Source organism: Strigops habroptila (genome assembly GCF_004027225.2).
Source record: "Strigops habroptila isolate Jane chromosome 13 unlocalized genomic scaffold, bStrHab1.2.pri S16, whole genome shotgun sequence".
In the NCBI taxonomy this organism is placed as follows: Eukaryota; Metazoa; Chordata; class Aves; order Psittaciformes; family Psittacidae; genus Strigops; species Strigops habroptila.
Genome location: NW_022651054.1, coordinates 4,415,525 through 4,437,285, shown reverse-complemented (window position 1 = coordinate 4,437,285; position 21,761 = coordinate 4,415,525). Strand labels below are relative to the sequence as shown.

The window sequence follows — 21,761 nt, the reverse complement described above, 5'->3', positions numbered from 1 at the left end:
GGAACAATATCTAAAAAATGGAGAATTTGTCAGATCAGGTCTTTGCTGTTCTTAATAGGGTTAACCTGGCTTGAACTCCTAACCTGTAATAATAGCACCAGCTCATCTAGAACTTGTTACAGATGTCTGCTATAAAGTAGGAAATGGGTTACTTGGAGGTTGAGAACATGCCAAATGAGTTCATAACTTAATGTTTATTTACAGTGTAATCAGCTTCAGCTGAGCAGCTACAGAAACAACAAATGAATTGCGTAAATTAATTCTATAAATGCTTTCAGAGTTCAGGGTTGATCTATATCACTGTACATACTTGCTGAAATTTCAGCCAGGTGAACCACGCTCTAGCTCTGCTAGGATGTGCCAGTCAGTGTAAGTACATAACTGACTTGCTAGGATTTGGAGCATTGTTGAAACACTTCTGAAGAATGGAAAAAAGATTGTGTGCTCAAAGTTGAGATTCTGTAGCTTGCTGCTAGTGCTGAGCTTATTAACAAATCCAACACTGCTAGAAATAACTGAGAAACAATGTGGGAGGGAAAAACTTTTATCTGGGAACATTTCCTGCCTTCATGTTCGTTGGTTACATAGCGTAGTCTTAGATTTTGCTGATCATATCTGAAGATGGCAAAACTCTTCAAATGAGAATTTTATAAAAATAACCTGGTGTCACTGAGGTGTAAGGTATGTCAATTGATTGAGCCACCTAAGATATGTTATCAAGCTGTCAAATTCCTGATGAAAGCTATTGTTTTTTGTGCTGTTCCATGTCTGGAATGTGCAGGACATGTACCAGGTAAATCTCCCAGTACAGGCCTTCCTGTGTAAAGTCCTTAAGTGTAACTTATATGTAGGATTATATTCTGGGATGTGCATGTTCGAATAAGCGATCTGAAATAATGCATCCGGAATACTGTCTGCCACATAGACTAAGCTTCTGTACTGTAATCGTTGTAATCTTTTGCTGAAAGTTGGAATGCTTTTAGATGCCTAATCTGATTAGCAATTTAAGTACTACTGCTACTAGCTGGAGTCTGACCGTTATCTAAATCCATAGTTAGAAGGTATCACAAGATATATACAGAATTAACTTCAAGTGCCATATAGTTTTTACATTAGGAACCACAACTTAAACTAGTTTTGGTTAAATTCCTTTTGAAATCCCAGAGTGCTAATCCTGCACACCAAACATCACTGGCAACTAAAAATGCTGTCTATAGCTTAGGCTTGTAATAGTTGTATGTGTTATAAAACTTTGTAGACTCTGCCATGCAAAAGAGCAGGGTTAAACTTCAGAAAGCTGCTTGCTGTAGGCCCTGAAGTGGGTGTGAGTACTCCTACTTGCTACATATTGCAAACAATTAGTTGAACAATAAGTTGTCATTATTTGGTTGACTGTTGAATTTTGGCTTTCCAAATTCAGCTGCTTTAACAGTTTAAGTGACTGTATTTGTCTGCTTAAGCCCAAGAACAAAACCAAATTACTAAAGCTCTTCTCTTTATAGGAAGCTAAACTCACTGACCAGTTGCCACTCATCATTGTATGTGATCGCTTTGACTTTGTCCATGACTTGGTGCTGTATTTGTATAGAAATAATCTCCAAAAATATATTGAGATATATGTACAGAAGGTAAGTTACAATTCTTTGGCTTTAATGAGTCAAACTGATCAATCTTTCTAGATTTATATGGAACTATGGGTATTGTGCTTCTAAGTTCTGCAAACTCTTACTTGAGACTGTCATTTAAGTACCTATTAGTAGCCTCTGGGAAGGTAGCTGTCATGTGAGTCAGGTCTCTTATTCCTCAGCCAAGCTGAGCAGTAGCCCTAGCTAATATGCCTCTTGATGGAGGAAGCTTGGTAGAATAACTTTGGAGTTCTTAGGGTAATTTTAACTTCCAGCATTTTAGGGGGCACGAAAGTTCTCCTTTATACTTCTTGCACGGACAAATTGGCTTGCTCAGGAGCTCTCCCTGTGGGGACTGAGCGTTAGTGAGCCACTGAACTGTGGTATTGAACCCCTGTTGACTGAAGAATTGACTTTCAAGCTTGTCCAAAGCCTCAGGAAGCTGGGAGGAAAGGCAGGAAGATGAGAATCTTAACAAGCAGTCTTCATATGTACTTCTAGGGATAAGTATTGACTCCCTGTGCTGCATGACAATACATTGACTTTAAATAATCCTGTTTAGGTGAATCCAAGTCGTCTGCCTGTTGTTATTGGGGGACTACTTGATGTGGATTGCTCTGAAGATGTGATAAAGAACCTTATCCTTGTAGTGAGAGGTCAATTTTCGACTGATGAGCTTGTTGCAGAGGTTGAAAAAAGAAACAGGTATTAAACTTTCACAAGTCTCTTAACGCTGCCAGACTGGTAACAGTAATACTGCTTATCTGTCCATGCATGCCATCATTACCCAGTTACAGCTGATACTGACAGAACAAGAAACTGATGTTGGTTGAGCAAGTAGCAAAAGTCTGCTTTACTTCTTGCCTGATGTGAAGATGTCCCTTAAGCAGCTTCCAGCTGATAAGAGTTTTTGGCATGTTCTTAATTGTGTTAGAAAGTTACACCATGTAATAATGAAACAGAATTCAAGTCAAAATGAAGTACTGTGACTGACCAACTCTATCCTGTACTGAAGCTGATGTCTATAGTGAAGATACTGTGCAAGTGGATACTTGCTTATTCACTCAATCTCTCTAATGTGAAACCTACTTCCTTCTAGGCTGAAACTGCTTCTGCCCTGGCTGGAAGCAAGAATTCATGAGGGTTGTGAGGAGCCTGCAACTCACAATGCACTGGCCAAAATATACATTGATAGCAACAACAACCCAGAAAGATTCCTGCGTGAGAATCCTTATTATGATAGTCGTGTTGTTGGCAAGTACTGTGAAAAGAGGGACCCTCACCTGGCCTGTGTGGCTTATGAGCGTGGACAGTGCGATTTGGAACTTATCAATGTATGTATGCCAAGGCAGCTGTCTCATGGGTTATGTTCTAACCTGAGTATCATGGGATAGATGTGGATTGCTCTGAATTGGATGTGGATTCCTCAGACTGTCAAAAGCATTTATTTCCTAAAAAGTTTTAAGCTAGGAACTGGTCATTTCTCGTAGAATAGGTAGCTACTTAATCTCCCTCTGCAACTTAATAAGAATTGGGAGACTCCCCTGGACATCCTAGGATGGGAGGCTAATTGAAGTATCAAAGCCAGAGATTTCTAGTGTGCATCTCAGGCTGGCTTTTTTAACGTTGTAATACAGTTAGCTCATCAATCGTAGGCTCAATAGCTGTGACTGCACTCTGAATAAACTTTGCCATTTGCTAGGTGTGCAATGAGAACTCCCTCTTCAAAAGTCTTTCCCGCTACTTAGTTCGTCGTAAGGACCCTGAGCTGTGGGCCAGTGTACTCCTGGAAAGCAACCCTTACAGAAGACCACTAATTGACCAGGTATGACTGACAAACCAGTAAAAGCCTTTGCTGTCCCAACCCGACTTGCTAGCATATGACTTAACTGATGTGTCAATGCCTTGACTCTGTCTACAGGTTGTACAGACTGCACTGTCAGAGACACAGGACCCTGAGGAAGTCTCTGTTACTGTGAAGGCCTTCATGACTGCAGATCTTCCAAATGAGCTTATTGAACTGCTGGAGAAAATAGTTCTTGATAACTCTGTGTTCAGTGAGCACAGGTGAGTAAAGTCAAAATTAAGTCTTGAGGAACTTGAAATTATACCTGGTACAGGTGTTAAATTGCTGTAGTGTGGAACAGCAAAGAAATTAATACCTTCTCCAGAGGGGAAGGTGAATTTCTGTTCGTTAATTAACATGTACTAATATTTTTCTTTCCCTGTTTAGGAATCTGCAGAACCTTCTCATTCTTACAGCTATTAAGGCTGATCGCACCCGTGTCATGGAATACATCAATCGCCTGGATAACTATGATGCTCCAGACATAGCCAATATAGCTATTAGTAATGAGCTTTTTGAGGAGGCATTTGCTATCTTCAGGAAGTTTGATGTCAACACATCAGCTGTGCAGGTATTGAAAAATGTCAGTCTGTAGTATGTCCTTGTGACATGTGCATCCTCACACAAGGACTTTGCTGTTAACCTGTGACTTCAGTACTTAACACCAATTAGCAAAGTGACTGAAGCTGTTCAGTGTCTTATGAAGTAAAACAAACATTTTGTATTAAACCCTCTAGTAAGTGAAACCTTAAAGCCTACCATCACTCATGCTGTGTGTGTTGTATGGAGTAGGCCTTATTTTAAAAGTAGCTGTGGATCCATTGAAGAACTAACTTAAAACACAGCTCAGTGTCTTGTAAAAACTGACTTTTGTAGATAGTGGCTGATGATGGTAACCCTTTCTTTAGGTATTAATAGAGCACATTGGCAACCTGGATCGTGCATATGAATTTGCTGAGCGCTGCAATGAGCCTGCTGTATGGAGTCAGCTGGCTAAAGCACAGCTTCAGAAGGGGATGGTAAAGGAAGCAATTGATTCCTATATTAAAGCAGATGATCCTTCCTCGTACATGGAAGTTGTTCAAGCTGCCAATGCCAGTGGTATGATTACATCTTATTTAAAAGCCTTGCTTTTGGTGTTGCTCAGCTCTTTTGCATGGCCTGCTCAAACTGCAGTTCTACTAAACCTGTGTCTTGATGCAAGTAGAGGAATCTGGTTCTTCAAAAACTGTCCTAAGTGAGAATAGGGAAAGATAGCATTTTACTAGCTGGAGTTTACTAGTAACTTCTTTACTAGCTGGAGACTTCCAGCAGAGCAGGTGCTGCTAAGTAGGTCTTTGCATGAAGTTAAATACCAGGATTTTAGTTAGACCTGTTGTAAGATGACTTTATTAATCTAATGTAGTATGTGCAGTATCAAGGCTAGTCTTGATTGTTGGGGAATAGCTGTTGAAATATTTAGACTAGGTTGAACTGGTAGTATAGCTTCAGTACATGTATTCTCAATGGCAGGAAAGTAAGTGTTCTAAACTCTCTTTCATAGGAAACTGGGAAGAACTGGTGAAGTATCTCCAGATGGCACGCAAGAAGGCCCGGGAGTCATATGTGGAAACAGAATTAATCTTTGCTCTTGCTAAAACAAACCGTCTAGCAGAGCTAGAGGAGTTTATCAATGGACCCAACAATGCACATATCCAGCAAGTGAGTGAGACCGAGTCTGTTTTGCTGAATCACAGCAGCAGGCTCCGTAGGCCTTGCTAACCAGAGGGGTGTTGGGACTTCTATCTCTCCTGGGTTTTAAAGGCATTTCCATTTTGGTAACGGCTTGAACAGTACACGTTTTGTGTAAGCCTGTGACTGAAAAGCTGCAAGAATAACCTGGTTATATTCTCCTGTAGGTTGGCGATCGCTGTTATGATGAAAAGATGTATGAAGCAGCTAAGCTGTTGTATAACAATGTGTCCAACTTTGGCCGTTTAGCCTCCACTTTGGTTCACCTAGGTGAATACCAGGCAGCTGTGGATGGTGCTCGGAAAGCAAACAGCACTCGCACATGGAAAGAGGTAAACTTACTGATTGAATAACTTAAGGGACTTCGGAGCTGCAGCCTCTCCAGATGCTTCGATGATAAGCAATAATGCAATTGTCAATTCCAGGTCTGCTTCGCTTGTGTTGACGGAAAAGAGTTCCGCCTGGCCCAGTTGTGTGGACTCCATATTGTAGTGCATGCAGATGAGTTGGAAGAGCTTATCAACTATTATCAGGTAACTAGGCTGACTCCTGAAGTACAGTCAAAGTCTAAATTCTTTCATGACAACTCTGTCAAAAACTGGAAATGTAGTAAGGTTGGTTCCTGACATGAAACATCTCTGTCTTAGGATCGTGGCTACTTTGAAGAGCTGATAACTATGTTGGAAGCAGCACTTGGACTTGAGCGGGCACACATGGGGATGTTTACAGAGCTAGCAATTCTCTACTCTAAGTTCAAGCCACAGAAGATGAGGGAGCACTTGGAGTTGTTCTGGTCCAGAGTCAACATCCCCAAGGTGAAAGTCCGAGGCCTTAAATTAAAGTGCATCTGTTGGGATTTCCTGTACCTTAGCTTTTGCAATAGCTGCTCTTGGGATTATTAACAGTGCTAAAGCCTGAGCACTGATGGATGCTAATGGCAATATATGTTAACTGGAACTTCTGATATGCCTTTTGCTTAGGTTCTGAGAGCTGCAGAGCAAGCCCACCTTTGGGCTGAACTGGTGTTCTTGTATGATAAGTATGAAGAATATGATAATGCCATAATCACAATGATGAATCACCCAACAGATGCTTGGAAAGAAGGCCAGTTCAAAGATATCATCACAAAGGTATTACTTAGCAAGAACTTTAGCTCCTTTCACTATGTGTGCTTCAATTCCTTTTCCTTTACTAGTAGCCTGTTTAAATTTTGAAGTTCTTGATAGTACCACGTAATTTCAAAGCAAGTAAACTACCGTAACTAAAGAGATTTCTAGAGACAAGAATGAGTCTTGGATGGGTGGCTCAGTTGTGCTGGAATATCTAAGATTGTTTGTCTTTCATTTGAATTTCTCTACAATCATGCTTCTGCTCTGAATGTGCATCCTTAACCATCTCTAGGTGGCCAATGTGGAGCTGTATTACAAGGCAGTTCAATTCTATTTGGAATTTAAACCTCTGTTGCTCAATGATCTGCTGATGGTGTTATCTCCTCGACTTGACCACACTCGTGCTGTCACCTTCTTCACAAAGGTAATTTTCCTACTGTTCAGATCAAATAAAAAGTTACGGTTGGAAAAGTATTTAGCTCTAGTGGCACTTTAAAATACTTGGCTACTTCATTGTCTCTCAGGGAAGCTGCTGGGAGACCTCTACAAAAAGTTAATCTTAAATTTATCTACCTGGTTCTTTGAAGGTTAAACAGCTACCACTGGTTAAACCTTACCTGCGCTCTGTTCAAAATCACAACAACAAATCAGTGAATGAGTCCCTGAACAACCTTTTCATTATTGAAGAAGACTACCAGGTAAGTCTCATCTTGAAACAGGTACCTGGAACAGGTACCGTCTTGCATGTTGTGTATGCTGCATAACAGAAGCAGTTATTCCTGAACTGCAGAGTTCTACTCAAGCTGGTTTCTGTGTCAGTATTAACCTAATGTTCTGTCTGTAATGTCTGGAAGCACAGGTTTCTCCCTCATTTTCAGTAGATTTTACCTGCTTGCTGAACTTGAATTCCTTAAGTAAATGTTCTTTGACACTTCAAACTGAACTAGTGGTGACTAGCCAGGGATTAAGTGGAGAACTGTTAGTGGCTTTCTGAGAGCTTTTCGGGCTCTAGGGATAGACTGGCTGCTCTGAGTGTGATAGATGAGTTCTTATTTAAGGCAAACAGTGGGTGCTAAGGAAAACTCACAGAAAGGGCAAACAGTTATAATGTCTAGTTGTTCTACTGTTTTCAGAGAACAGCTGTCTGGTATTCAGAGGTTCTTAACCTCAGCAATCACTACTGAAAAACATGAACTGGAACATCCTAAACTACATGTGTGTCAAACACTGGCTTCCCAGAAACCTCTTCAGGTCTGGCTAGAATACTTCATCCTCCTGGAATCAGGAATACAGAACTAAGTTGTATGGAAAATGCTTGCATTTTTGTGGATGCAGTTGTGCATTTGGGGTGTGAATAACCTCTTTTTCTACTTAGGCTCTTAGGACTTCTATAGATGCTTATGACAACTTTGACAACATTTCTCTTGCTCAACGTTTGGAGAAACATGAGCTAATAGAGTTTCGAAGGATTGCTGCTTATCTCTTCAAAGGAAACAATCGCTGGAAACAGAGTGTAGAGCTCTGTAAGAAAGACAGACTGTATAAGGTAAGACCACTACAGAGGTCTGGTTTAGAATACTTGGCTTGTTTGGAGACCTGTGACTTCCTAGTAAAGCTGCATCTTCTTGGATGCCACTAGGTGGCTTCTAATCTGGCAAATCTTACTTTAGAGGGGCAGTAGATGGGCATGTTTCTTGGAAACAAGTGGTAGAATACCTTCTCTCTGCTAATGTCAGTGATAGATTGCAGCTTAGTTAAATACCACATCAGTATTGGTGATCGTACTATGGCACTCAAGGCTAAACAGGCTGTCTCGTGTTGTAGGATGCAATGCAGTATGCTTCAGAATCCAAAGATACTGAATTGGCAGAAGAGTTGTTGCAGTGGTTCTTGCAAGAGAACAAGAGAGAATGCTTTGGTGCTTGTCTCTTCACTTGCTATGATCTCCTAAGGCCAGATGTTGTCTTGGAAACAGCATGGAGGCACAACATCATGGACTTTGCCATGCCATACTTCATTCAGGTCATGAAGGAATACTTGACCAAGGTAAGAGTAGGTGCTTCTCCAATGCTGAAAGCTTGTTAGTCACTGTGGTGTATGCCTTGAGACTGTCTGCTTGCTACTAACATTGATTTGGGCTTTGTCAAATGTCTGTCTGTCCATGTCCACCCTTATTTTTCAGTCCATCTGGGGAGAGACTTCGCCCTCTAGGAGACTGAAACACTTGCAGGCTCCACCCTATCTACCAATTACAGAACCTACATCAGTAGTATTTGCCTGACCATGGGCAGTGTCTTAAAGTAGCTCCAGGATTTAGGCTTTTCATATGCTGTGTCAGTCAGGAACCCTAGCTCTAACTAAATTCTAGACCGTATACTAAAAAAAGCTTTATAGCTAGATCTTGAAGTAACTTGGTCTGCTGTGCATTTAACTCTAAAATGTGGCTCTGATGCTTAATGGCACTAATTATGACTCAGCTTTTGTTTGAAGCAACTTAGGATGAGGAAAGTACTTGGTAATGCTCTGATAGACTTGAACCAGATTTAAATACCAAGTATCACTAGCAAGATTTGCCCAGCTGAAGCTTTTGGAGTATAATTCCAGTGAAATGGTGTAAATTCCTTAATAATTAGGACTCTTTCTGTAATAAGTAAAAGCTTAACTCAGGCTTGAGTCAATGAAGACTAGAATGCCTGTCTGGAAGATTTGCCTGGCTGTTACTGCTGAAGGCAGGACTACTCTGTAATCCTATAGCCAATCCGCTATCCTTAAATGTTGCATTTTGGGAGACGTGGGGAGCTGTCTAAGCAGTAACATTGCTTGTCAGATATGCCTGATGTACCAAGCTAATATTAGGCTTCCCTTGAGAGTAGTAGTCTTGGGGTAGGGTTCTTAGCGGATCATGAAATATTAATCTTCAAAGGATTAGGATATAACCGTAGTGTAGCTAATGAAATCAATGCAAGAAGATCTAGCAACAAGCAGAGATGCCTTTCTAAAGCAGATACTTCTGGTGTATCTTTGTTTTTACTCACCTGTACTTTAATAATTTCTTCCCTGACGCTTTTGTTTCTACCTTTTATATGCTAAATATGGAATTTGATTTTTCTAAGCTGCACCTTCTGAATTCCTTTGCAGGTTGATGCAATAAAGGAAAAGGTGAAAGTTGATTCTTGTTTTCCATCTTTAAGTCTGGAGGACTAAGTCTAAGGATTCTGCATGAGTTTTTTTCTTTCCTATGTTTACTACACTGCTGCTACTGCTTTTTCCCCAAACAATATCACTAAAGCATATGCAAATTGTTTAACTCAACAAGTAGCTAGTGCTGTAGGACAAAAGTAGATTCACTTGCTACTGATAAGCAAATAGATCCTCAGGAAGGGTGTGCAGGTGATTAACTGGATCACAGTCAACTTGGTATCAAAGGGATACATAAGTGCTGTTATTGGACAACCAATCTGACTCGAAGAACCTCCTACAATATGAAGTTATTAAGTCTTGGACCACTGTCTCTGAACCATAAATCAGTACGGCATTTGCTAGTTTAAGGACTGTGATCCAGTTTCTGATCTCTGACCATTACTAATGCGTGCTGACAGTAAGCAGCATAGATACTAGCTGCTTCAGAAGAGACTCTTCCTTACTCAGGTGTCCAGTTTTTCTGGTGCTAGTCTAATCCACATGGTGCTCTAGTTCACATAGCAACTTAAAACTTCAGCTGTTAGACAAAGTCTGTGGTTCTGTTCCCTGTAGTAAATTTCTTGTAGTTGTGCAAAGAAGACTGCTTTCCAAGCCCCTCAGCTTCACTAAACTTCTCTTGCTACCTCATTTAAAAAAAAGGAAACAAAACAAAAAGCTTATTGCTCTTGAGGCTTGCCTTTTGCTGTGCAATTTTGCCCTTCCAAAGGGCAAATCTCGTAAGTTTCTGTCCATCTGTTTCTGTACAAGTACCACTCTGATTCTCCTTAGACCAGAGGTCAGCCCTAGCGTGAGTTTTCCATTAATGTGGTTGAGTAAAGGGCGAACAAACTGACAAATAGCTTGAAGATGGACTAAATGCAGACTGCTTCTTGGTGTCAAGATGTCTGTAATTACACCACTGGAACTCAAGGCTAACCTGACTAAAATGCATAGCGTTAAGGTCCTTGGACAGCTAGTAAGTGAGGCAGTAAGAAAGCGTGTGTGTGAAAAAAGGTAATTGAACTGCAGTGTTTGCATAGACTACGCATGTGTAGCAGTCATTGCAATTACATCCCACTATTCCTTAAGCTACAAGGCATTGCTGTGGGCTGCGTGTGGTTTTTTGGGGGGAGCCTGTATGGCAGTCATCTTCAGACCTCACTCTTGCTTCAGTACTTTTGCCTCTTTTTCATGCACACAACACAATAACATTGAATGCATGTTACTTTTCCTCTGCAGCTTATTGCAGTCCCTGTGGAAAAGCCTTTAAAACAATCTTGCTACAAGTGTGTAGGGTACTGAACCTGGTGATGCTCAAGCAAGTGGTGTAAGAACCATCCTGCAGGCTGGTTTCAAACTTGCACTTGTTATTGTCAATATTTGTTTAGCTCTGAGGGGAGGCATCAAAACTGCATTAAATGTCCTGGGCTGGAGACTTTCCAAGTGTGTGTAAGCCAAAGGCCTCTGCTTAGTAGCAAACTCTGCACATTTTCCTTGGATTTGCATCTCTAAACTTGTGCTTCTGTGTTCAGTGTGTTGCTATTTGACTTAAAAACAGCACAGTTCTCAGCATGGTGCCTGGAAATGAGTCTTGAAGCACTGGCAAACACTCCTGTGCACTTTGAGAGCAGCAAGCCAGATACTGGTGTGAGGCAACAAAAAGGCTTGTGAAAGCCTAGTCAATGAATGAACTCATAAAGCTCAGGACTTACGCCACTTCCTGGATGTATGCCTCTAATTGAGGTTACAGATTAACAGGTTTTTGGAACACATGTTGTAACTCACAACCAACCTGAAGAAAGCCATTAGAGCTGCCTGCAAGTATTTGCTGATGTAGCAGTTAAGCTGAAAACTGTTCAACTCATGAATGCTAGTGTAGCTGAATAAGTAATGCTGATCCTGTGTAAGTGCAGGAAACCTGTCTTCAAACTCCTTTCTTAAGGACACTAATGAATTGAGAGATTAATCTGGTTTGTGAGTTGTCTTACTGTCTTAAAAAGTAATTGGCATGATTGTCTCTGACTTAATTCTAAATCTTATCTCTCAGGTCAAATACCAATTCTTGATTTTTGTGGTTTTAGTTTCAGGGCCTGCCTTAGACTGCAGTAATGCTGAGTTTCCTTGGATTTGTTCTAGTAACAAGCAGTATTTCACAAGAATAAGTTTCTTCTCTTGCCTTTTTGTAGGGGTGGGCTAACAGCACAATTGCACTTGCTGTGCAGCAGAGGGAAGCTGGCTAGTCTTGTTACTGTGAATTAAGCTCAAACAAGTTGAGTATTTGTGGGTTTAGGCTGACTGCCACACAGTTTTAGAGTGGGGGGAAAAAAGCAAGTCTTATACACATGCATTCTCTGCATTTGAACTTAAATTGCATGAGTGAATGGGTTTGGAAAGTGAAAACTTGAGGCTCAAGTGACATGTCGGATGCTATTGCAGTCTGCTGTATGCAAATACCAACTTTGGATTACTTTGCCTCAATGTTATATTCAGGGAAACTTCTCCAGGTCTGGGCGTTATGTTAGAGATTGTTCCAACACCAAAGGTCTCCAACTGACATTGTGCTAAAACCTGTGTCCAAAGGCTGTTGGTTTGAAGTAGTTGGAGCCACACTGACTGATGAGCTTACTGATGTTGCAGTAGCTCTAGTCCTTTCCTATAAAGCTTCAGCCTGGAGTGAGCTTTCAAAGAAGTTCCACAAATCCCTCAATTAGGGGTTTTTCAGGAAACGGACAATCTTGACTGCACCAGTACCAACATTGCTACTTGAATTGATCTTAACTTATAAATGGTCTCCTTTTCTTGATGGGTGTTAACATACCACTAAGGCTTTTCCACTTCTCTGCCATGAATAAGTACCTCTTCTTAGAGGAGTTTTTTTAATTGTTGGTCTCCCTTCCAGGTGGATAAACTGGATGCATCAGAGTCTTTGAGAAAGGAAGAGGAGCAAGCTACAGAAACACAACCTATTGTTTATGGTAATGCTTTAGCTCATGTGTTGTCAGTAGTGTGCTTTGCTTTAAAAACACTACTTTTCTAGTTATGGTTTTTCCCAAGGATATCCTTGGAAGTGGTAATGTTCTTTGTGTGAAATCAAATGTTAAAGAAATGTATTCCAAAATACTGGATAAAGTACCACTCTAATCCAATCTTAGCAGCAGCATATGGACTGCAGGATTTAAGATTGTCCCACCTTATTAAAGAAATGCTTCCTAAATGAAAGGAGTTTGGGAGCTGTATAATTCCAGACTTCTAGCAAGTGTGTTATTTGAATCTTGCTCAACTCGCTTTGTCTATCTTGGGTATTTCATTTGTATTGAGGTTATCGCAGTAAATCTACTAAGAATATGAATTCTATCCAGTGATAAAGGAGCCTTTGCTGTATAGCTGACAGCTCTAGTCTCCACACCATGAAGCAGTACAAGAAGTGTGGAATATTAGCCAAAAAGCCACAGGGTGTGATGTTACAAGACCTAGTTCTGAGTACTAATGTGACAAGTAATCCAATCTACACTGTCTTTTAAAGCAGAAAATCTTGCAACAGTTGGCTGTGTGCACACTTAATATTCTTAAAATGTTTGAATGGCTACTGGCTACCGTAAGGTTGAACTAGTCTGGAACTGTGTCCTGGCCACCCTATAATAACTGCAAACTATTGGGCTGTCTTACTAAATTGTTGTAAGTGTCTGACTATCAGCTACTTATCAAAGTAGTGAATGTGGCTTATGAGAATATTCTGAAAGGTGTCTCTTTAGCACTGCAGGGGTCAAGCCTTTGCATCAGGCTCACTGTAGCATAGGGCTCTGGCCTTCAGCAAGGCAGAGTTACTAATGCAATTGGAGCAGGAAATGCTGTTTAAGAGCCAGACTGACTCTGGGACTGGGTGAACTCGCTGCTTAAGGACCAGGAAGCTGTTCCCTTCTCTTTCATCATCAGATGTCTAAGAACTTAAACTACTTGCCCCAGACTTCAAGAGTCTGTGTCCAGGTACTTTATAGTATAGTATTTCTAGCCACAGAATCTGTCATCCTGAGGTTTTGTGAGGAAATGCCCATTCTGGCTTTTGAGGACCCCAAACCAGGTCGGTAGGGACTTTACTGTTAAACATACAGATGTCCACAAGGAGGCTGCAGGCATTCTGCTGGCTGATCTCTTGGTGCCGAGGAATAAAGATGAATCCATTCTGTCTTCCAGGTCAGCCACAGCTAATGTTGACAGCAGGACCCAGTGTCGCAGTTCCTCCACAAGCACCTTTTGGCTATGGCTACACTGCACCTCCATATGGGCAACCGCAGCCTGGCTTTGGGTACAGCATGTGAGATGCAGCACAAGTCAGTTTGGAGCTCTAGTGTATTTTCTTACTGAAACTTCCACCGTCCCTCCCCGCTTTAACTCATAACAGGGAAAAGCAAGAGTTCTGCCTCGTGTTCTTGTAACCTTTATTTCATGAAGGACTGTTTTTTCTAGCGCAAACTATTTGAATCACTTATGTTAAATCTTTTTTCACATTCCATGTCATTTAGACTTTAAAAGGGGAATAGTTTAAACGACTTTGTTCAAGTGGGCTTTTGCAGGACTGCTTATTACCATTAAGTCTATTGTGAAGATTCTGATTTGCACTCTAGTGTTACACTCTAATATTGAATCTTAAGTTCATTGTATGTGAGCAGCTTACAGTATGTACTGTCTATTCTAAATGCATTTAAGTCTCACTGTATATTCAGAGAAAGCTAAAGCGAAGATTGTATTTCACCTTGCGAGACCGCTGACAAGAGACAACACTAATCAGCATATCCTACCTTGGTTGGATTGCATAGCTCTAAAAGAATTTAAAATGCGTACAGACAACCCTGCCTGACTTAAAATGAGTAAAAGTTGGTTGGTTTTTTTTTTTTTTCCTTAACCTATGCAGGTTTTTCCAGTTATGCATATAGAAAATGCTAGTGTCTTTTTGCTCACTCCATATGTAACAGATGACCTTATGTTGTGCTGTATCCTGTGCTTTTGTGGGACATTCCATTCAGGAACAGAGCACCATGATTCCAATCTGTGTATTTACTAACCCTGCCCTGAGGTTTGTGTATGTTGGATATTGTGGTGTTTTAGATCACTGTTTTGAGTGTACAGAAGAGAGAATTCAAGCATATTGCTGTTCAGTTTTGTTTGTGCAATTTGAAATTACTCAGTTTAAAAATAAATTACTGGACTGTGGACATGCTGCATAGTGGTAGCTTCACTTTACTGTCTTCAAAAAGGACCTTCAAACTCGAGCCAAGTATTACAGTGCTAGTACTGGACATGCAAGTGCATACATTCAAAGGTATGAGGGGCCATTAGAAGAGCAGCAATGGAGACCGGTAGTGGTGTCTTGCACTGAGGGGGTGATACAAGAACATATGTAATGCTTTTTCTATAGAAAGATTATGCCAGAGAGAAGAAAACAGCACTTTTCAATAGTTGGCTGCATTGTGGCCAACTACAGCATATTTGACCAGGTGATAGGTTAGGACTGTAGTAGGGTGTGTCAGTTAAATTGAGATCATGTTCTAGGTATGTAAGTTGCCTTAAACATATTTAGCTTCAAATAAAATTGACTTAAATGGTTTTCTATGAATACTGTCATATTTGAGTGTAATGAGCCCTATTTGTGGTAGCTGTAGGCACTTCTGTCTCTTAACCAGGAGCCATCCTCAGCATCAGGTTCCAGCTCTGTAGCAGCATCCCCTTCCTGCTTGCTCCTGTGCAACCTGCAGTGAGGTTCTAGGGTTCTGTCAGTGCAGCAGCAGTGCCATGTGTAATGGTGGGTTTGATTAATTCACCTGCCACAGGCTCTAACTGCCTGTAGGCTTTTGTTCAGTCTGGAGCAGAAATCTACGGTCAGTAGTCTCAGTCTCTGAGAAGTATTATGTCTAAATAAGAGGTGCAGTATAAAAACCCATCCGTTCTGTTTGTTACACTTGCTTATGCTTGCATTTCAACTCTGGGTCTGTAAACTTGATGGAGGCAAATCCTCATATTTTCTTTTACAACCTATTTCACAGGTACTCCACTGCAAGACATGGCTGAAAGGCTGTTGAAGTGCAGAATTCTCACAGAACAGCTTTGTTGAAAAACTGACTCGAAGTCCACCTAATTACAAGTGCAGGGAACCTGCCTTTTACCATGTTAAAGCTGCAGTGGAGCTGCAGAGTGGGATTTGCAGAGCCATGATCAGTGCTCTGAATTCTGCCCAACACCATATGGGATGGAGTGCTTCCTTAAACCTGGGAGAACCTGTTAATCCCAGCTAAACCATGATTTAATTTAGTCCCTGCAGGACAAGCTGTTTATATGAGCTTATTCAGCCTAGAACTTGGCTGAACTGTTTACAGATTACTGCAAATGCAGCAGCTGCATGGACATACCCAGAAAGGAGCATGGCTGACAGCTGCTCCCCAGGCCTGATTACAGGCTGTTAAGGCCTGGGTTGCAAAGCCAGTTTGACTTGGTTACAAGCTATTGCATCACTTACTCTATGAGTAACTGCACAGGAAATTGGCTACAGCTACCCCCAGTCGTATGGGTCAATTTTAACTGCTACAGCAGCTCATCTTTTCTGAATTGAAGAATTTCTCATGAAAAATCCCTCCTGTTAAGGTAGAGAAGAGGAACCTGACATTTTTAGCATGTGGGACAAATTCATTTCAATTTCACTAATGCTGCTCTTCAGCCACTAAACCAGCATAAAATCTTCAATTGCACAAATCTTCAATATACTGAGTTCCTTCTTATGGGTAGCAAAAACGCTGCCGGCTTTACTTCCTTCAACCCCACTGAGCCCAGCATCTTCTTACCCACTTTAGAATGAGGAAAAGAAAAGCTAGAGAAACTTGTGGTTTGCAAATGTGAATCTCTTACAAAACCTGGTTATTTTATTTATAGTGAGAGAACACGGGGAAGGGGGAAATCCATAAACCTAGATTTTATCCCTTCAGTACCACCACCCACCCATGCATTCAGATTTCTTTGGTCCCCAGTTTAGAAGAGTTTTAGGTGACCAGAAACTTTATCTACCACATCAGCTGGTCCCGGTCCAATCCCAAGGACTGTCTGGGAGCCTGGAGCTATCTGAGTACGACCTGCATCTTGGATTAAGCTCACAGTCAGCCCGAGGTGTTTCGCATCAGCTAGCAGTTGGATCAGTGTCTCCTCATCTGGAGCTTTGAGGACCACTTTTGGTTGTCCACAGTATTCCCACTGTTTCAGGAGCTCGGGGTTTCTTCTTTGAGCTTGCTTGTAGGCAGAAACAGCAGCATGGGAACACTGTGCTGCTACTTTACCCTTTCCCATCTTCAGATCGTTACGGACGATCAGCACCATCTTGAACTCCCCGGCCTCGCCCATGGCTTCGCTCCCCAGGCTGCTGGCGGGCGCACTCGCCCCCACCAAGGGCTGCCGGAGGAATCTCCCTCGAATGCCCCATCCCAGGCACACACCGCAGGCAACCCCCGCAATGACACTGAGGAACCCGGGCTGAGAGAGAGTATCCATGATGGGATTCAGAGGCTGGCTGTGAAAAGAGGGGGAGAGCAGAATTCACTCGAGGGTTGGTCAGCGGGTGAGTGTGCACCTGGTTACGTGGAGACAAACGGTGCTTGTTAGAAAACAAAACGCGCGTTGGGGAGGGATGTTCGGAGATGCCTCCCCGGGTACGTGGCCACGGCCACTCCCAGCGACAGCTCTAACGCCAAGCCCACCGCCGTGACGGTGCACGAACCACGCACCGGTGACGGCTGCAGCTCGGGAAGCAGAACTAAGAAACAAACCCGCCAATGCAAGTTACACCTAAAAACGCTGACGCGCGGCGGAGCGGTGACCGGTTAAGCCAATACCCCGCGTTCGCTTGAGGGCTGCCGCCCGGCGCGGGGGGAGCGCAGCCGCACCCAGCCCGGCCCCGCCGCCCGCCCGCACCGGCACGGGCCCGACCCCCTCACCTGCCGCGCGCACCAGGCCGCCGCCGCTCCGCCGTCGCCCGCAGATGACGCCACCAAAGACGCTCGGGACCGGGGCTGGCCGCGGGAGGGAGGCGCAGGGTGTGAGACGCGCCAGAAGTGACGAGCGGGGGGTTAGGCGGGAAGGGGCGGGCTTGTCCTCGCCCACACTTCCGTGTTGGCCCAGGCGCAACGGGAGCAGCCGGCGCGGAGCGTGGTGAGTGCGGCGGGGCCGGGGCTGCCGCGGCGGGCAGGGACGGGGGGAGGGCCGCGCCGCCGTCCCCTCGGCAGCACCCGTGGGGCTTCCCTCATCCCGCCCATCCAGCTCCGGCCGCGGGGCCGCTTCTCTCACGGCCGCCCCGGCGCAGGGTCGCGCTCTCTCCTTTCTGTCGCCGCGGTGACAGCGCGCGCCGGGCCGGGCTGTGGCGGCGGCGGCGGCCGCGGGGCGGGAGTCCCGGTCACGGGGCGGCTTTCGGGGGGCGGCGGCGGCGGCATCCCGGGGCACCGCGACCCCGCGGGGCGGTGCTGGGGAGCGGAGGAGTGAAGGGAGAGGCCCAGGCAGGAGAGCTGGCGGGAGCCGCGGGTGCAGCAACCGGGAGGCGGCCGCTGACCGAGCGCTGGGGCGGGGGGGAAGCCGCCTCAAGCCCCTGAAGTGCGGGAGGAAGCTCGTCGCCGCCGTTCAGGGCGGTAGCTCCGCTGCTGCTAATTCATCCCCCGTCCCACCGGAGACCTGCTGTGCTCGGGACGCTTCACCTCACGCTGGACAAAATCCCGGCGACTGCTTGGTAGAATCGCCCTGCCGGGGCCCAGGGGACGGTGCCTGATGACACAGTGAGAAATTCATCCTTGTAGCTGCGGAGAGTCAGACACTGATGGTCTTTGTGTGCTTCTCCAGTAGAAACGTGTTGTTTCTCTGGTTGAGCCGCTGGCTGCATCCTCTGCATCGTGTTCCTATAGACTGCTGGTGGCTTGTATGGATTTAGGCAGTTAGGCCCAAATCCATGAAGACTCTAGATGTCTCATTCCTGTTGACCGAAGTTAAGCACTTAGATGTGTTTGTCTGGTTCTTAATTCTCTGGCCAATGTCATCTGGTGATTGCAGAAGATAATAAAGCAGTAATATTCTCATTTTGTTCTAGTTTTGACCCTTAGATGTTTGGCAAGTCATTTAGGTGACCTGAGGGAAGGGCTAACAAGTTTGTTTAATGGTGGCTCTGTATCTACAAAGCGCTGTGAATCCAGGTTATCTGCTTTGACCTGCACATACAACACTTCTTCAGGGTTCTCTGTTGTCCTTGTGTTCTCTGGCATGTGCTTGCCAACAGGTGGGTATCCTGGTTTAGTTAATGTTACTAATATGGGTTGACCACTCTGAGGTGGAGGGATACTACTCATTTATGCCTTGAAGCATATGTGTTCTGTTTGAGCAGTGGCTTTTGGTGCTGTTTTACTGTTAGGACTTATGCTCTTCTAAGGTTGTTTCACCCTGGTTCCTGCCAGATAGGTTGACTGGGGGTTTTGTACCATCTTGCCTTATGACAGCATATGCAAGCTCTTCTTAATGCATTAGTTTGCCTATCAAAATGGCCTTCATTATGTCTGTCCCCTTTCTTTCAATCCATTATTTCTGCAGCATGCGCGGACTTTTCTTTATTTCTTATTGGTCATAAGTGACAGTTGTAGTGGTGGCTTCATCCCCTGTTTTCAGACAAGAGTTTGAAAAAACAGGTTTCCAGTCAGTGAATGGGAGGTGAGCACTACTTACACTTAATTTGAGGTAAGCTTCTTGTCCTACTTAACAGCTGAAATCAATGGTACTTGTAGTTTCTGTGGGAAAGGATAGGAGTAGACTTAGTAACTTTTAAGTGTGTAGTAGTAATGAGGAAAGTGAGTATACTGGAAGCAAGCTAGAATGTCTGTACTGTTCCTACCTTAAAACCTTTTTCCTGTGGTTGTCTTTAAATATCTTTTGAATGTCAGAAGTGTTTCTGACTGCATCATGTGAATAGCTCTCCTTAGAATGTTCTGTGTAAATAGTGCGTATTTTGAGATCTTCTCTTAGTTCTTAACAAGCCTTGGTTTTAAAACAAAAAACTATTACTCCTGATGTATAGTAAGAGTAGGCCAGTTTTTCTGGTATAATGGTGATGGGAAAGATACTGCTACCTGCAGAGCAGGATTTTAACTTCTGGTACTTGTGGAGAAGTGTGAGCTGGATGGACTTTGCTATTCCATAAGAACAAAGGGCACAGGCTTGAAGCTGTTGCAACACTGAGCTTTTTTTATTCCTATGGCAGGTTGCAGCTGTAGTCATGGGGCAGGATCTTGCTGGTTTTGCGGTGCAGGTGGATCCAGGAAACAGGAATACGTTGTTTTGAGGCAGGCACTTGTTCATTCTATTTCAAACTTGTTAAAAGAATTGTCTTCTCTCCTGCAAGGCTCAGAATTAGCCTCAGCATGTGTGTGTTGAATTTGAATGTGTATTCACATTTGAATGGCCAAGGCAGCCATAGCGTAACCTGAATTGGTTCCAGTTAGAGACTGGTAACATCTATGAACAGCGCAAGTCGTTGTCTCAGGAGCATGTTTCAGCTACAGTTTTCTGTGGGGTTTGGCAGTTACTTCTATTCATTCCCTTTCATCTGTGCTGTACTTCCTCTTTCAGAAGCAGCACTCTGGATAGAACGGCTGGGCAGGTTCAAGCATCCTTTTGTGGGGAAACTGTCTCCCAGCACTTACAGGATGGTATACAAGGCAAAGTTCTTACCAAATGTATACTCTGCACAAGCTGCTGGAGGAGCCAGGTGATGATGCTTAAGGCTGGGTTTATACCTTTATGTTTCTAACTCTTCATTCTTTCCTAGCTAAATTTTAGCAAGGCTTTTTTGTGCAGGGTGTGTTATCTTGTCACAAGAATTGTGACCTTTCTTTCCTCTGTGCCTCTTGGAAGCGTAGGGGGGCTGACGGCAGTGTGTTTGACTACCACCTGAATGTAGAATGTGGTCTGAGGGCTGTGAGACAAATGTCTTGGCAGATAGTATGAGCATGGATTTGTGTATAGCCCTCTGGAACTAAGGATGTGAAAGATACTTGTCTGTTCAGTCACCTGAATATAAAGTTACGGTCTTTTTTTCCAGTGCTGTGTGGTTTCTCTCTCCAAAACCTTTCTCTCTGCTCATATCAGACTTTTCAAGTCATCTGTTTTGGTGACAGGGCTGCTTGGGCGTACACGACATGCCCTCCCCAAGAGGTACCTTATCATGGCACTGATCAGTGCCGTGGTAGTACTTGTCCCTGACTCCCTGTTTGAGAGAGGACATGAAGTACAGTGTACTATAATGCTGTCTCATTCAAAATGTGGATATGGTGGAGCTGGGCACTTGGGAAAGTGAAGTTAGCATGGCAGCACAGCAGTGATTCTGAGGAGGTGTCCTGCGGTGGTCACAGGTCACCCTCTCAGCAATGTATTTCACCCTTGCTGCTAACCTTGGAGTGGTTTTCTCAGCAGCTAGTTGAGCAGCAGCGGAACAGGCTTTTTCTGTCAGCTGTGATCTGCACCCCAGGCTTGCTGCTTCCTGCCAGTGTAAAGAGCACAGGACTGATCTGTGAGCTGGTTATAGCATTGGATGCTACACTGATAATATTCACATTCGCAGTTATTTCAATTTCCTTTTATTTATTTAATTTTTTCTATTTTTAAAGTTTCAGCAAGAGATCACTGCAAAGACCCGAACAATATGAATTTTATCTTTCCTACCATCTTCTATGCCTTTTCATTTATATATTATGTGATGACTCTACTGTATTATTATAGCAACCGATTCTACTGCTGCATGTACACAGGCAACCATCAATAATCATGATTCACCTGAGAAAATCCATCAAAGAGAACAGCTTAATAACAAGTGGCCTTAAACAGCAGGGACAGAACTCTTAGTAACCTCAAAAGAAAATGCGTGGCATCCCTGAAACTTGTGTTGTAACAATATTAAAATCATTCTTTCCTAAAACATCTCCCAAAGTCTTTTTTGAAAACTGGAAATTTTAACTCTAAATTGTAAGATGACTTTTTTTAACTGGTATTTGGCTAAGAATTGGAAAATAGGTCTGGTGTACAGAGGCATAACCCACAAAATGGGAACTTGCCGTCTTTAACTGAATTACTTTTCCTTTGAGGGATTAAACTATTTTAGTTAGAAAAATAATTTTAGTATGGGAATAAATGCACTGATATTAAAGTCACCCATTATAGTGAACTCTATGGAGATTTGGAATGTCTTTCCGATGTGTCCTAATTTATTTT

The 21,761-nt window shown here is 43.2% G+C and overlaps 3 protein-coding genes across 9 annotated transcripts in view; 2 read left to right on the top strand and 1 right to left on the bottom strand.

Annotated features, from left to right (window-relative positions):
- CLTC (clathrin heavy chain) overlaps positions 1-15,093 on the top strand; it is a 33,738-nt gene extending 18,645 nt beyond the window's left edge. The window contains exons 15-32 of the mRNA XM_030472565.1: positions 1,503-1,628; positions 2,188-2,330; positions 2,725-2,959; positions 3,328-3,450; positions 3,547-3,692; positions 3,859-4,042; positions 4,380-4,572; positions 5,015-5,172; positions 5,370-5,534; positions 5,628-5,735; positions 5,850-6,017; positions 6,183-6,332; positions 6,604-6,735; positions 6,899-7,009; positions 7,687-7,857; positions 8,136-8,357; positions 12,391-12,466; positions 13,683-15,093. Of these exons, the coding sequence (XP_030328425.1) occupies positions 1,503-1,628; positions 2,188-2,330; positions 2,725-2,959; positions 3,328-3,450; positions 3,547-3,692; positions 3,859-4,042; positions 4,380-4,572; positions 5,015-5,172; positions 5,370-5,534; positions 5,628-5,735; positions 5,850-6,017; positions 6,183-6,332; positions 6,604-6,735; positions 6,899-7,009; positions 7,687-7,857; positions 8,136-8,357; positions 12,391-12,466; positions 13,683-13,807 (2,736 nt within the window). The 3' untranslated portion in view covers positions 13,808-15,093. The remainder of the gene's footprint in view (positions 1-1,502; positions 1,629-2,187; positions 2,331-2,724; positions 2,960-3,327; positions 3,451-3,546; positions 3,693-3,858; positions 4,043-4,379; positions 4,573-5,014; positions 5,173-5,369; positions 5,535-5,627; positions 5,736-5,849; positions 6,018-6,182; positions 6,333-6,603; positions 6,736-6,898; positions 7,010-7,686; positions 7,858-8,135; positions 8,358-12,390; positions 12,467-13,682) is intronic.
- A 1,267-nt stretch (positions 15,094-16,360) lies between these two features.
- Positions 16,361-17,584, bottom strand: PTRH2 (peptidyl-tRNA hydrolase 2). 2 transcript variants are annotated; one of them, XM_030472994.1, is made up of 2 exons: positions 17,462-17,584; positions 16,361-17,037 (listed from the first exon to the last, which is right to left on the bottom strand). In XM_030472994.1, the coding sequence occupies exon 2, from the start codon at positions 17,016-17,018 to the stop codon at positions 16,506-16,508; it is 513 nt and encodes a 170-aa protein (XP_030328854.1). In that variant the 5' UTR covers positions 17,019-17,037; positions 17,462-17,584; the 3' UTR covers positions 16,361-16,505. The 2 variants fall into 2 exon arrangements, with proteins under 2 accessions (XP_030328854.1, XP_030328856.1); XM_030472996.1 differs by having other exon boundaries at positions 16,361-17,097; positions 17,462-17,498.
- A 1-nt stretch (position 17,585) lies between these two features.
- VMP1 (vacuole membrane protein 1) overlaps positions 17,586-21,761 on the top strand; it is a 69,354-nt gene continuing 65,178 nt past the window's right edge. The window contains exon 1 of one of the 6 annotated variants that reach the window (XM_030472990.1): positions 17,586-17,675. The gene's annotated coding sequence lies outside the window, so the exon portion shown is untranslated. Of the gene's footprint in view, positions 17,676-18,467; positions 18,784-21,761 lie in introns of those variants that run through there. The other 5 variants (XM_030472992.1, XM_030472993.1, XM_030472991.1 and 2 more) reach the window with 5 other exon arrangements.

What these genes read in the sequence shown, in the direction of transcription:
- PTRH2 (XM_030472994.1), bottom strand. Translation starts at nt 17,018, where the DNA reads ATGGATACTCTCTCTCAGCCCGGGTTCCTCAGTGTCATTGCGGGGGTT.